This window comes from Chelonoidis abingdonii, chromosome 11 (genome assembly GCF_003597395.2).
Source record: "Chelonoidis abingdonii isolate Lonesome George chromosome 11, CheloAbing_2.0, whole genome shotgun sequence".
Classification (NCBI taxonomy): Eukaryota; Metazoa; Chordata; order Testudines; family Testudinidae; genus Chelonoidis; species Chelonoidis abingdonii.
In genome coordinates, this window is record NC_133779.1 from 60889916 (window position 1) to 60903937 (window position 14022).

Sequence of the window (14022 nt, forward strand, 5' to 3'; positions counted from 1 at the left end):
CTTGTACAGAAGCAGCACCCAGCAGGGAGCGTCCCGGAGCTGCCAGCCCAGCTGGGGACCGTCACTGAGTGAGCTGGAACAGTGTGGGAAGGACAGAACCTGCCTCCCTTCCGGACAGGCCACGCAGAGCAAGCCCTGCTTGGCACTCTTGGCAATGCCCCCCAAACTACGCCCATGACTGGGTTGATGTCCTGGTGCCTCCCCTCACCCTGACATCCCTACAGGGTGTCCCTGTGGGTGGGAGCTCCTCCCCAGACACAGGGGGCTGCTTTGCCGTCCCTGCCGGGGTAGTGTACTAAACTGCTCCTGCAGGAATGTGCTACTGGGAGCAGTTACTGGTAGGCAATGGACTGTAAGAAACTGCTATTGTATAAAACTGCTACCAGATGTAGCAAACGCCCACCAGTAGCAGTGTCTTGCTGTATAGTGTGTGAAATTGCTACGTGTGGAAAGGTGCTGTCTGTAGCAGTTATTGCTCCATATAGATTGGAAGAAGCTGCTGTTGTAAAGAACTGCTACTTGATGTAGCAACCTAAACCTCCCTTGCTGCAATTTAAGCCCATTGCTTCTCGTCCTGCCCTGAGAGGTTAAGGAGAACAATTCTTCTTCCTCTTCCTTGTAACAACCTTCTACATACTTGAAAACTGTTATCATGTTTCAGTCTTCCCTCATAGGTCATGTTTTCGAGACCTTTAACCTTTTTTTCCCTTTTTTTCTGCTCTTCTCTGGACTTTCTTCACTTTGTCCACATCTTTCCTGAAATGTGGTGCTGAGTACTAGACACAATACTCCAGTTGAGGCCTAATCAGCAAGGAGCAGAGCGGAAGAATCACTTCTCGTGTCTTGCTCACAACGCTCCTGCTAATACAGCCCAGAATGATGCTCAGTTTTTTGCAGTGGCGTTACACTGTCGACTCATATTTCACTTGTGATCCAGTCTGACCCCCCCAATCCCTTTCCGCAGTGCTCCTTCCTAGGCAGCCATTTCCCATTTTGTGTGTGCATCTGATTGTCCCTTCCTAACTGGAGCACTTTGCATTTGTCCTGATTGGATTTCATCCTATTTACTTTAGACCTTTTCTCCAGTTTGTCCAGATTGTTTTGAATTTTTATCTTATCCTCCCAAGCACTTGTCACTCCTCCCAGCTTAGTATCATTCACAATATGTTCATATATTTATAAGTGTACTCTCGATGCCATTATCTAAATCATTAAGATTTTGAATATAAACATATTGAGAACTGATCCCTGCGGGACCCCACTCATTATGCCCTTCGAGCCTGACTGTGAACCACGGATAACTATTCTCTGGGAACGATTTTCCAACCAGTTTTTCATCCACCTTATTGTAGCTCCATCTAGGTTGTATTTCCCTAGTTTGTTTATGAGAAAGTCATGCGAGACAGTATCAAAAGCTTTAGGAAAGTCAAGATATACCATGTCAGCCACTTCCCCCGCATCCGCAAGGCTTGTTACGCTGTCAAACAAAGCTATCAGGTTGGGTTGACATGATTTGTTCTTGACAAATCCATGCTGGCTGTTACTTATCACCTTATTTTCTTCTAGGTGTTTGCAAATTGATTGCTTAATTATTTGCTCCATTATCTTTCCAGGTACACCCATTAAACTGACTGATCTGTAATTCCCCAGGCTGTCCTTATTTCACTTTTTACAGATGGGAACTATATTTGCCCTTTTCCAGGCTTCTGGAATCTCTTCTGTCTTCCATGACTTTTCAAAGATAATTGCTAATGGCTCAGATATCTCCTCAGTCAGCTCCTTGAGTATTCTAGGACACATTTCATCAGGCCCTGGTGACTTGAAGACATCTAACTTGTCTAAGTAATTTTTAACTTGTTCTTTTCCTATTTTTCCCTCTGATCCTACCTCATTTTCACTGGCGTTCATTATATTAGACAACAAAGAGTCCTGTGGCACCTTATAAACTAACAGACGTATTGGAGCATGAGCTTTCATGGGTGAATATCCACTTTGTCGGATGCATGTAGTGGAAATTTCCAGGGGCAGAGAAATACTATATTAGGCATTACCTTTTGATGGATTTGTTTGTGTTCTCAGCCAATCCATTGGCTTGTGCGTGGTGTGGGCTGGTGAAGTTACGTTGTATTCCCAATTTTTTGCAATGTCTAGGTTATACTGAAAGAAAAAATGTTATGCCATGTTTGGAGGGTGAAAAGAGATCAAAGAATAAAATGTTATAGCAACCCAGATGGGGTGCCCAGCAGTAATCCTTGCCAAAGTAGAGTGGGAGTTCATGGAAACTTGTCAGCAAAAATGCCCATAAAGAAAAACTCCCTAGGGCAATGAAGCCATGTTCACTGTCAACTATCTGTGATCTGGAAGTGTGGCTGAAGACATGGTCAGAAACAACCTCAGAAAAAAGGGTTTGCCTCATTATTGAAGTCTGGCCCACGATCTGTCAGGACAAGCTGTGGACATCCAAGTCACTGTATAATTTCATACATTTGTTTTGACACCTCAGATGCCAACTTATTTCGAAGTGGAAATGCTTCAACCCATCTTGTAAGCTAGTCTGTGGCTGCTCGTATGTCCCTCCTCTGTTGCCAGGAATAGCTCTGTTAAATTCATTCCCACCAATTCAAACGGCCGACTGATTTGTATGCAAGGGAACCGGTTGGAGTCATACTTGGGATTTCCCTTACTTCATATTCTCAATAAGCCCAGAAAAAGTATGAGGGTGGACTAAGATTCATTTAGCTGTTTAGGCTCCAGCTTTGATGGCCAAACTGCACCCTAAAGGCTCAGGAACAAAGAGGCGCATAAGAACAAAATAGCATTTATTTATTGAAATGTCTTGACTTGACTTCTGGGTGTATAACTCATGTTTTTAGAATTCTTGTGGTTGTCAAGGTATCTTGGGATCGTAGATGTGTATTCATTGTGTTCTGAAGGCCAAAACTATGAATGTGTTCAACGAAGAATTAGATCAGTGCCTCAGGATAGGTGCATCAGCTGTTAGCCAAGATAATCAGAACTCCATGTTCTGTGTGTCCCTAAACCGTCCTCTGACTGCCAGATGCTGGGAGTGAACAATGGGATGATTCACTCAGTGATTTCCTGTTCTGTTCATTCCCTTAGAAGCATGTGGCACTGGCCACTCTCAGAAGACAGGATACTGGACCAAATGGACTGTTTGTCTGATCCACTACAGCAGCTCTAATGTTCTGCAAAAATTGCAATCGATTTTTGCCTTTGAGAAAGACAATACAGGAGATAGGATCCGGCCTTTAGTGAATATTTAAGAATCAAGTTCTATGCACAAGAAATGGCCTGTGGAAAAACACTAAGGGCTGGACCGAGAGGCCAAATCACAGCTGCAAAAATGCAATCCCCGTTGGTGGATTGACTCAGAACAAAGGTTTGACACTAGGCCAGAAATTCAGTCAGGCTGGAAGTTAGATGATCCAACAGGATAAACAGCTGCTCTAAAAATAAGAAGAAAAAAAATAGAATAAAAAATTCAGGGAGTTCAAGGAATCCCAGCAGCAGATAAGACAACTTGGGAAACTGGGAGCTCCCAGGAAGCAGAAGAACCATGTCTGGCAAAAGCCACAAGGGCCAAAATCTGCTCCCAGCCGGGTGTAAATCTGGAGTAAGTTAGTTTAGGGTGGGGGAGAGGCACTGCATTGGGGGGGCCCTCTAGGCGGGGTCTCTGTGGTTGGGTGTCGGAGGAGGTCTCTCTGCAGAGTGGGCGCGCTCTAGGCCGCTGGTCTCTATGGTTCAGATGTGAGAGGAGGCACTTTGCAGATTGGGGTGCATCTAGGCCATGCGGTCTCTATGTGTTAGGTGGAGAAGGTGGCAATGCAGTTGGAGGGGCAGTGGGGGTGCACTAGGCAGGGTCTCTATGGTTAGGGTGGAGAAGGGGCACTGCAGTGAGGGGCACTCTAGGCAGGGTCTCTATGTTAGGGTGGAGGAGGGGCACTGCAGTGGGGGTGCACTAGGCAGGGTCTCTATGGTTAGGGTGGAGAAGGGGCACTGCAGTGAGGGGCACTCTAGGCAGGGTCTCTATGTTAGGGTGGAGGAGGGGCACTGCAGTGGGGGTGCACTAGGCAGGGTCTCTATGGTTAGGGTGGAGAAGGGGCACTGCAGTGAGGGGCACTCTAGGCAGGGTCTCTATGTTAGGGTGGAGGAGGGGCACTGCAGTGGGGGTGCACTAGGCAGGGTCTCTATGGTTAGGGTGGAGAAGGGGCACTGCAGTGAGGGGCACTCTAGGCAGGGTCTCTATGTTAGGGTGGAGGAGGGGCACTGCAGTGGGGGTGCACTAGGCAGGTTCTCTATGGTTAGGGTGGAGGAGGGACACTGCAGTGGGGGTGCACTAGGCAGGATCTCTATGGTTAGGGTGGAGGAGGGGCACTGCAGTATGTGGGACCCTCTAGTTGGGGACTGTATGGTCAGCATGGGGGGGGTCAGTGCAGTGGGGGGGGTACTCTAATTGGAGTCTTTGTGGCTAAGGGAAGGGAAGGACACTGCACAGGGTTGCCAGGCGTCCAGTTTTTGACCAGAATGTCCAGTCAAAAAGGGACCCTGGCAGCCCCGGTCAGCACCACTGACTGGGCCACTGAAAATCCGGTTGGTGGCGCAACGGAGCTAAGGCAGCCTCCCTGCCTGCCCTGGCTCTGCATGGCTCCCGGAAGCAGCAGCATGTCCCCCTCCTTCTCCTAGGCAAAGGGAACGTTAAGGAGCTCTGCACGCTGCCCCCGGGGCCACGCCTCAGGCACCAGCTCCACAGCTCCCATTGGCCAGGAACCACAGCCAATGGGAGCTGTGGGGGCTGCACATGTGGATGGGGCAGTGTGCAGAACCGCCTGGCTGTGCCTCTGCATAGGAATCAGAGGAGGGCCATGCTGCTGCTTCCGGGCGCCACCTGAGGTAAGCGGCGCCTGGAGCCTGCACCCCTCACTCCATCCTGCACCCCAGTCCTCCTGCCCCATCCCTGATCCCCCTCTGAAGCCCTCGGCCCCAACCTGGAGCACCCTCCTGCACCCCAAATCCCTCATTCCTAGCCCAACCCCAGAGCCCGCATCCCCAGTCAGAGCCCTCACCCCCTCGCCCCAACCCAGAGCCCTTTCCTGAACTCTGAATCCCTCAGCCCATCTTGACCCCCCTCCTGCACCCCAAATCCCTCATCCCCAACCCCACACCGGAGCTCGCATCCCCACCGGGAGCCTTCACTCCCCCATATCCCAACCCCTTGCCCCAGCCATAGCCCGCTCCTGCACCCTGACCCCCTCATTTCTGGTCCCACTCCAGAACCCACACCCCCAGCCCAGAGCCCATACCCCCTCCCACACTCTAACCTTCTGCCTCAGCCTAGGGGGCTCACTTTAGGGGTGGGGTCTCTATGGTTATGGTGGCAGTGGGACACTGTAGTGTGTGGGGCACTCTAGGTGGGGTCTCTATGGTTTTGTGGCAGGGAGGGAAGATTGGGGAGGGAAGCATACTGCAGCAGGGGAGGGAAATTCCCCATAGTGCCCCACCTCTCTGAGTGCCCCATAGCATCCTGCCCTCATAGATCCAGGCTCCGCTCTTCCCTGCTGTGTTTAGATCAGCTCCACAGCCCAATCAAAGCTGCCTGGTTCCCTCTTTTTGAATGATACATTTTGAGGTACAGGATTGCCACAGTAGTGTCTCTGGTGAAGACACTGGTGAAGAATCTATCTATCTATCTATCCCCATAGACCCCATCTATCTATCTATCTATCTATCCATCCCCATAGACCCCCTTTATCTATCTATCTATCTATCTATCCCCATAGACCCCATCTATCTATCTATCTATCCATCCCCATAGACCCCCTTTATCTATCTATCTATCTATCTATCTATCTATCTATCTATCTATCTAATCTTCCTATCCCATAGACCCCTTTATCTAGTCTATCTTCTCTATCTATTCCTATCATCTATGTATCCAGACCCCAGTCATCATATCTATCATCTATCTATTATATCTATCCCATGACCCATCTCCCCCCCCCCCCCCCCCCCCCTCCCCCCCCCCCCCCCCCCCCCCTATCCCCCTCCCCCCCCCCCCCCCCCCCCCCCCCCCCCATAGGACCCTCCCCCCCCCTCCCCCCCCCCCCCCCCCCCCCCCCCTCCCCCCCCCCCCCCCCCCCCCATCTATCATCCCAGACACCCCCCTTCTTATTCTGTCATCATATCCATCACACCTCATCTATCTATCTATCTATCCATAACTTTCCATGTCCTCTCTATCTAGCCCCAGACACCCCTCTATCTATTCTTCTGTCTATCTATTCTGTTCTATCTATCCCCATACAGTCCATGTCTCTCTCTATCTATCTATCCCCAGACACCCCCTCTATCTATCTATCTATCTATCTATCTATCTATCTAATAGACCCCCCTCTATCTATCCCCACACACCCCCTCTATCGATTGACACCAGCTGGGATCTGTGTATATTTTACATACCTGCCTCCTCCTGGGTAATCCCAGAGCAGAGCAAGTGAGTGGAAGACACTAGTCCAGTCCCAGCTCTGATGGGAAACCAGGTCCAGGTACTCCATGGGATGGTGCATGACGCCCCCTAGTGGTCACTGGTGGAATAATCTGGGCCATGGGGGAGGGATCTTTCCTACCTCCTCAATCAGGTCTGGTCTATGCTGCGGGGTTGCGGGGGGGGGTCGATCTAAGTTACGCAACTTTGACTACGTGAATAAGGTAGCTGAAGTCGACGTATTTAGATCAACTTACCACGGTGTCTTTGCTGTGGTAAGTCGATGGCTGATGCTCCCCCGTCGACTCCGCCTACACTTCTTGCTCCGGTGGAGTACCAGAGTCGATGAGACAGCGCTCGGCGGTCGATTTCTCGGATCTATACTAGATGCGATAAATTGACCCCTGCTGGATCAAACGCTGCCCATCTACCCAGTGCATAATGTAGACATGCCCTCAGTGATCAATGGGCTCAGAAACAGGCAGGCCTGTGTCCGTTTTACACCCATCTCTCTAATGAGGCTGTAGATCATCGCCTTGTCTGTCCAAATGGCCAGTCATGTCCGAATCCTAATGCTGGCAGTTTCCAATGGCGGGGAGTTCTGCAGGTTAACGCCATCTCAACAGAAAACAATTCTCATTTATCCTCTTTACATCTAAGGTGTTAAAAGGGCAGCCCTGGAGGATTAGGGGGTCATCCACATTATCCGTGGTGGGTGGGTCTCTGCTGATCCTAGAGGGCTCTCTCGCTTCCCCCCACCCTCTCAGTGAGATGATTTACTGTAGCACCAATATAACCCGGAGCCAAACCAGTGTGTGGCTTTCGCTCCCTCTCGTGGCTGCATCCTGTAAAGTCGTTTAGGGAGCTGTGATGCCACACAGCTATAGATGTGTCTCCTTTAATTCCAGTGTTAAACACTCGTGTGTTTATTCATCCTCCCCCACCAAGTCCAAGGTTCAATCCTGGTGCCCGGCAGCTTTCCAACAAGTGCTCTGTGCAGGAAGCAGAGCTGCCCTGGCATCCCCAGGCGTAGGGGGAGAGGAAGCTGCTTTAACCCTTTAGGACAGAGATCGACAACCTTTGGCATGAGGCTCGCCAGGGTAAGCACCCTGGCAGGCCGGCCGGTTTGTTTACCTGCCGCATAGTCAGGTTCAGGCGATCATGGCTCCCACTGGCCGTGGTTCGCCGCTCCAGGCCAGTGGGGGCTGTGGGAAGCGACGCGGGCGAGGGATGTGCTGGCTGCTGCTTCCCGCCACCCCCATTGGCCTGGAGCGGCGAACCGTGGCTGGTGGGAAGAGTGATCAGCCGAACCTGACTACGCGGCAGGTAAACAAACCGGCTCGGCCCACCAGGGTGCTTACCCTGGCGAGCTGCATGCCAAAGGTTGCCGATCCCTGCTTTAGGTTCTCCAGCCCTGGTTGGTGGGTCCTGCCACAAAAAAATATTTACGATTAAATAAAATCAGGTTTTTCAGCTGAACATTTTCCAGTTTTATGACAAAAAATTTGGAATATTTTAAGAAATACCACCCCCACTCCAGTAAACAAACCCCATTTTCCAACAGACTCTAGGGTCCGTAGGAGGGTGGGTATGATTAAAATTAAAAATGAGGAAATCAGTCCAATCATCACAAACACACACACATAATCCCAGACACACCCACACCTGCAGACTCACTATCTCACAGACAGATACATGATCCAAGACTCACGGTTACACACACAGTCCAGGACTCAGGATTCTATACACCACACACAAACACAGAATCCAAGACTTACACACACACATAATCCAAGACATGGTTACACACGCATGATCCAAGACTTGCTATCACACACACAGATACACAAACATGGTCCAAGGCTCATGAGGACACACAGACACACACAATATGAGACTCATGCTTTCACAAACCCAGAGTCCAACATTCACAATGACACACAGACAGACACACAGTATCTGAGATTCATGATTACGGACAGACACACACACAGGACAATTTTCTCCTGTCTGTTTTATTCAGTTAATCCCACTAAAGGGAAAGTGAATCCGAGCTGGGTGCGGGAGCCTTTGGCAGGGCTGCGCCCGCCCGCCACCTGCGGAGTGGTTATCCAGGGCAGTGTGGCTGTGCCGCAGGAGTGGGGCTCAGGAGAGGACGTTCACCAGCAGGACAGTAACGAGGGCTGGGAGGATGAGTCTGGCTGGTTCTGGAGCCATGCTGGCCACATGGGAGGCTGGTCTGCATTCGGCCGTAGCAAGATCTGTACTGACCCCTGGGAAGCTCCATTTGAATTGTGTATTGGTGCAAGCAGACTCGGTGGCGCAGCCTTTCATGGTGGTGTGCACGGTTGCCTCACCTGTGGGGGACAAAACAGGGGGGTCAGTGTCTGGGGACCTATGGCCTCTTGCGGCTCTGACCCTATATGACACCCTCCCCCTCCTCCTCTGCGCCACTCTTTGCTGCTCATCTAGACCTGCCCCTAACAGTCTCTTCTCCTCTGCTCTGATGTAGTCTTATTCTGTGGACCTCTGGGCAACTCATATAGGGCCCTGATCCATAATGAACTTTAGAGCAGGCCTCTGTTAGTCCCACCATTCACCTGTCAATGGTGTAGCTCACTGATGGTGTCAGGCGTGGGATCCCTAAGAAGCTCTCAGTCCAGGGGTCTGCACAGAACCTGGCATGTTGGGACCAGAGAAGAAAGAAATATCTCTGGGACCTCCAGGTCAAACCAACTGGGGGATTTCTGTAGGAGTCCCAGCGATGGTGTGTTTGTGCCATCATTTTTTCTGTATTACTTTTGATATGTAAAACAGTAGGCTCTAATATCCCTGCCAACATTTTTACAATCATTTATTATGATCACTCCAATAAGCATACAATCCCTTTTTGAATCTTGCTCAACTCTTGACCACAGCAATTTCTTGTGGTGGGGAGTTCCACAGACTAATGGTTTATTGACTGGAAAGTGTGTTTGCTTTAATCATAATGAACTTGTCCCTTTTCAATTTCATTGAACATTCGCTATGTCCTATCCTGTGACAGCGGGCGTTCAGGAGTTCTCCATCTCTCCGCTCTAGTGCTCAGTGACATTTTTCAGATGAAATTTTTTTTCAGTGAAAAATGCAAATTTGACTATTTTGAAACATTTTGTGAATTCAAAGTCACCGAATTGTTTCAGCTGGAAGAAACCCCATAAAAAACAAACTCTGGAAAAAAATAGAATGTTTTCACTCTTTTGGTTCAAAACAACTTTCCCTTCCAACCAGGCCCGGCTTTAGCAAGTGCAGGGCCCAATTCAAACAGTTTCAGTGGGGCCCCAGCAGGGATGACTGAAAAAAAAACCAAACACGTGAGGCTAGTACTTACCAGGCGGCACTCCTAGTCTTCGGAGGCGGGTCCTTCACTCGCTCTGGGTCTTCGATGACACTGAAGGACCTGCCACTGAAGTGCTGCCCAAGACCCGGAGCGCCGCCGAGAGTAAAAATTAAAAAGGAGCTTCTAGCCAGGGAAGGGATTCTCGGCCACTTGCCCCCTCCTCCCCGGCGGCCCTGCCACTGGGCACAGGGCCCCTTAGGCGCGAGGCCCAATTTGGGGAATTGGTAGAATTGGCATAAAGCCGGCCCTGCTTCCAACATTCTGTTTTTTAAAAAAAGACTTAAACAACACTAACAACCCCTCAAAATCAAAACCAGATGTTTCGTTTGACCCAAAATGAAACTTTTTCTGACTTTTCAGTTTGTTGAAAGTGCCAAAAAAATAATTTTCTATCGGACCGGAAACAACTATTTTCTTCCAATTTCTGGTGTTGGCACAGAACTGAAGATCTATCTAGCTATCGTCCTTATTTGTTCAGCTCTGTGCTTCTTTATCACAGTCATAATTTCACATGTTCTGTCATGTCGTCTCTCTTATTCCCAAGGAAAAATAGCCCCAGTTGCTTCCCTTCTCTCCGCAGGCTTTTCCAGACCTTCCGTGTTACTTTTCTCCACACTCTTATGAATTCTAAAATAAAACCCCAACGGGTGTGTAGGGAAAACAGAGGTAAAGTGAGGAGGAATCACAGGGACAGAATCCAGGTGTGCTGAGACTTTGCCCAATTCTTCCTCACCACAGGGGATTGCCTGTGTGCGTGGCTCCCTCCTGGATGGGGAAACCTGAATGGAGAAACAGCCGAAGGGCAATTACCGCTTTTTATGGTGCTGCTCACATGGATGCACTGGGTCTGGGCTCCTGTACAGCCGATGATCTCTTCATTGCAGTGATGGGAAAACACAGAGATGCAGGCTGGGCAGCTCTGGCCGTTCAGGGTGGTGTTAGCTGGGGGCACTGGGACGAAGGAGAGGAAACGCAGTGAGCTCGGGGGATGAGCCTCAGGAGGCGTCGGGGCAGGGAGAGCAGCTGGGGGCTGCAAAGCTCAGCCCTGGGTGCCCCCTGCAGGGGGAGCTGTAGCTCTGGGGACGCCGGGGGCAGCAGGGGCAGGGGAGGGGTTTGCAGCAGGGAGCCCCTGGGTGGGGCCAGCCGAGTTCACACCTGGCAGGAGCCTAAAGCCCCGCCCACTAAACTCCACCCAGCGAGGGGCTCAGTGTTATTTCACGGGGCTCCCTCTGCAGGGCGGGAGGACTACTCCCAGGGACTGAGTGTTGTTCAATGGAGCACCACCTGCAGGGCGGGAGGACTACTCCCAGGGGCTGACTGTTATTCAATGAGGCACTCCCTGCAGGACAGGAGGACTACTCCCAGGGGCTGAGTGTTATTCAATGGGGCACCCTCTGCAGGGCAGGAGGACTACTCCCACGGGCTGAGTGTTATTCAATGGGGCACCCTCTGCAGGACGGGAGGACTACTCTCAGGGGCTGAGTGTTATTCAACGGGGCACCCCCTGCAGGACAGGAGGATTACTCCCAGGGGCTGAGTGTTATTCAACGGGGCACTCCCTGCAGGGCAGGAGGACTACTCCCACGGACTGAGTGTTATTCAATGGGGCACCCCCTGCAGGACGGGAGGACTACTCCCAGGGGCTGAGTGCTATTTCATGAGGCACCCCAATGGATTCCTTCATAATCCCTTTCCCATTCTCCCACAGAGACACCTGCAGGGGTCAGGAGGAGGAGAAGGGGACATGAGGAAGGGGAAGAGCTGGAGGGAGAAGGAGCAGGGAGACAGAGATGGAGCTGGATACCGGTAATGGAGGCTGTTTTACAGGACTGCCCCGCACAGCAGGCGATGTTCATGGTCACAGAGATCCCGTTCCCAAAAGTCATGAAAAGAGGACTGAGGCGGCACTGGCGGGAGAACACGCAGGCCTTGATAAAGCTAGGACTCTTAATCTCGCCTGCATGGGAGGAAGAGGAGATGAGGCTTCATTCACTGGTGTTGCTGTCTCTGCCTCCCCATCACAACTCTTCACATGTGTGATCAAGCTAAAGATGGAGAAACTGAGGCATTGCATACAGGAGGAATGAGTCACTGAAGGTCAGTATAGAACCAGAAATGCTGATACCCACTGCTTCTTCCATCCCCTCAACCTAACCCTCTAGGTCTCTCTACCCTTCCAGATCTGGAGATAGAAGCCAGGAGTCCTGGCTCCCAGCCCCTGCTACTCTAACTCACCAGACCCCACTCTCTTCCCAGAGCCAGGGATGGAACCCAGGAGTCCTGGCTTCCCGCCCCCTGCTCTAACCCACTAGACCAGGCCCACCCTCGGGATACTGGGAAGAGAATGAAGGAGGGTAGACTCCAAATCAGACTGTGTTTGGGGCTAGTTCAAGATCTCCTGCACCCACCTATTATCGTCTCTGATTTAATGATCCCGCAGGAGTCCATTTGCTCATTGCAGACTTGGACATTGCCCATGCAGCTGTCCTGTGTGCTATAGCAAACCTCGCACGAAACACAGGTCCCTGTGGAAGGAAAGGCAACACAATCCTCACTCCACTCTCTCCATTCCCATTGACTCCAATGGAGCTACAGCCCATTGACCCCAGCGGGGATCTGGCCCTGAATTTCTTGGTTTTGTGCCAGTGTCATCCCTCCCTCTATAGCAAAACCGAGTGAGGTAGCTGAGAAAGGGGAAGAAATCTTTTCCTCTCCTAGAGCTCGGTGGGAGCTGGAGGTCCCCATCTCCCCAGAAAAAATCGGTGGGGAGAATTTCACCCACACAGGACAGGTGGCGAGCAGCCCCCCAGCCCAGAGGCAAGATCTCAGCGCTGGGGCATATTTCACCCTGGGAAGGAGAGTTCCTCTCCTCCAGAGCAACTATTCCAGGGTGAGTCTTTTTCTGTCAGCACCGGGCAGGGATTCCAAGACCCTCAAGACCCCATTCTCACCTGTCTCCAGCAGGGCTGAGAGGAGGCAGAAGAGGAGAGGTGTCTTCATGGTGCCGGGGACGGGACTGGACTGTGCTGTGAGCCAGGGGTCTCTGACTCAGCCAAAGTTCTGGCCAGAAGTTGGCAGTTATTAACAGAGGTGAGGGCGATGTTGCAATTAGCGTCACCCAGCCCAAAATTGGAAGCAGGAAGGATTTTAGCTGGAGGCCTCGGAACATCAACACAGAGGCCCCGCAGGAATGTAAGGGCTGGATGCTGTGTTCATCACATGCCCGTGGGCAGCTCAGTGCACTGCCCTGGGTTTGACTCAGGCCTTGGGCGCTGGCTCCGTGGGCCAGGGTGACGCCCGGCACCTGCAGCGGGCACTGGAGACAAGTGCCAGGTTTGCGACAGTCGCTTTCTCGCTGGATCGGAGGGGCCGAGGACGGCCCTCCACTGGGAGGTGGTGACGGTGGAGCGGGACCCTGGCACAGGGAGAGTGTGGGGGCACGCAGAGCCTAGGGGTGCCAGGTTTGCCCAGGTTGGCCCCTTCTCTGTGATCACTGTCCCTGGGAAATCTGCAAGGACGCTCTGTGCACGTGGCCAGGCTGCTGGTGTCACGGGCTCAGGATCATCCTGGGTGTCCTGGGTTTTTGTATCTCAGAGATGGCAACCCTAGAGCCTCTGGCATTGGGGAGGGGGGAAGAAAGGGGGAAGCACAGAGCCCGTGGCATTGGGGGGAAGGGAAGATGAGGAGGGGCACAGAGCCCCTGTCATCGGGGGGAGGGAGAATGGGGGGGGGCACAGAGCCCCCTGGCATGGAGAAGGGAGTATGGGAGGCACAGAGCCCTGGCATGGGGAGATGGGGGCACACAGAGACCCTGGCATTGGGGGGAGGAGGAATGAGAGGGCACTGAGCCCCTGGCATGAGGAAGGGAGGATGGAGGGACACAGAGACCCTGGAATTGGGGGGAGGGATAATGGGGGGCACAGAGCCCCTGGCACTGGTGGGAGGGGGAATGGGGGGCACAGAGCTCCTGGCTTGGGGGATGGGAGGCACACAGAGCCCTTGGCATTGGGGGAGGGGGACTGGGGGCACAACTCCCAGGAAAGGAGGAAAGGGGGCCCTACTGTATTAATTTAGATGGTCTAAGGAGGCTGGGGGGGTGGCCTAACCCTGTCACTGTCCAGCATTAGCCAGCGGGAAGCAG

General features: G+C 52.0%; 2 protein-coding genes across 2 annotated transcripts in view; one reads left to right on the forward strand and one right to left on the reverse strand.

Annotated features, from left to right (window-relative positions):
• LOC116838202 (interferon-inducible GTPase 5-like) overlaps positions 1-14022 on the forward strand; it is a 190562-nt gene that overhangs the window by 172456 nt on the left and 4084 nt on the right. The window lies entirely within an intron of this gene.
• LOC116838219 (phospholipase A2 inhibitor gamma subunit B-like) lies at positions 8546-13011 on the reverse strand. The gene is made up of 5 exons (XM_032803279.2): positions 12833-13011; positions 12290-12406; positions 11686-11838; positions 10692-10832; positions 8546-8859 (listed from the first exon to the last, which is right to left on the reverse strand). Exons 1-5 carry the CDS (start codon positions 12879-12881, stop codon positions 8648-8650), a joined length of 672 nt encoding a protein of 223 aa, XP_032659170.1. The 5' UTR covers positions 12882-13011; the 3' UTR covers positions 8546-8647.

Excerpts from the sequence above, each read along its gene's own strand:
- LOC116838219 (XM_032803279.2), bottom strand. The coding sequence starts at position 12,881 with ATGAAGACACCTCTCCTCTTCTGCCTCCTCTCAGCCCTGCTGGAGACA. Across the intron at positions 11,839-12,289 it reads TAAATCAGAGACGATAATAG|GCGAGATTAAGAGTCCTAGC; the intron begins GTGGGTGCAGGA and ends CCTCCCATGCAG. Across the intron at positions 10,833-11,685 it reads TAAAACAGCCTCCATTACCG|TGCCCCCAGCTAACACCACC; the intron begins GTATCCAGCTCC and ends CCTTCGTCCCAG.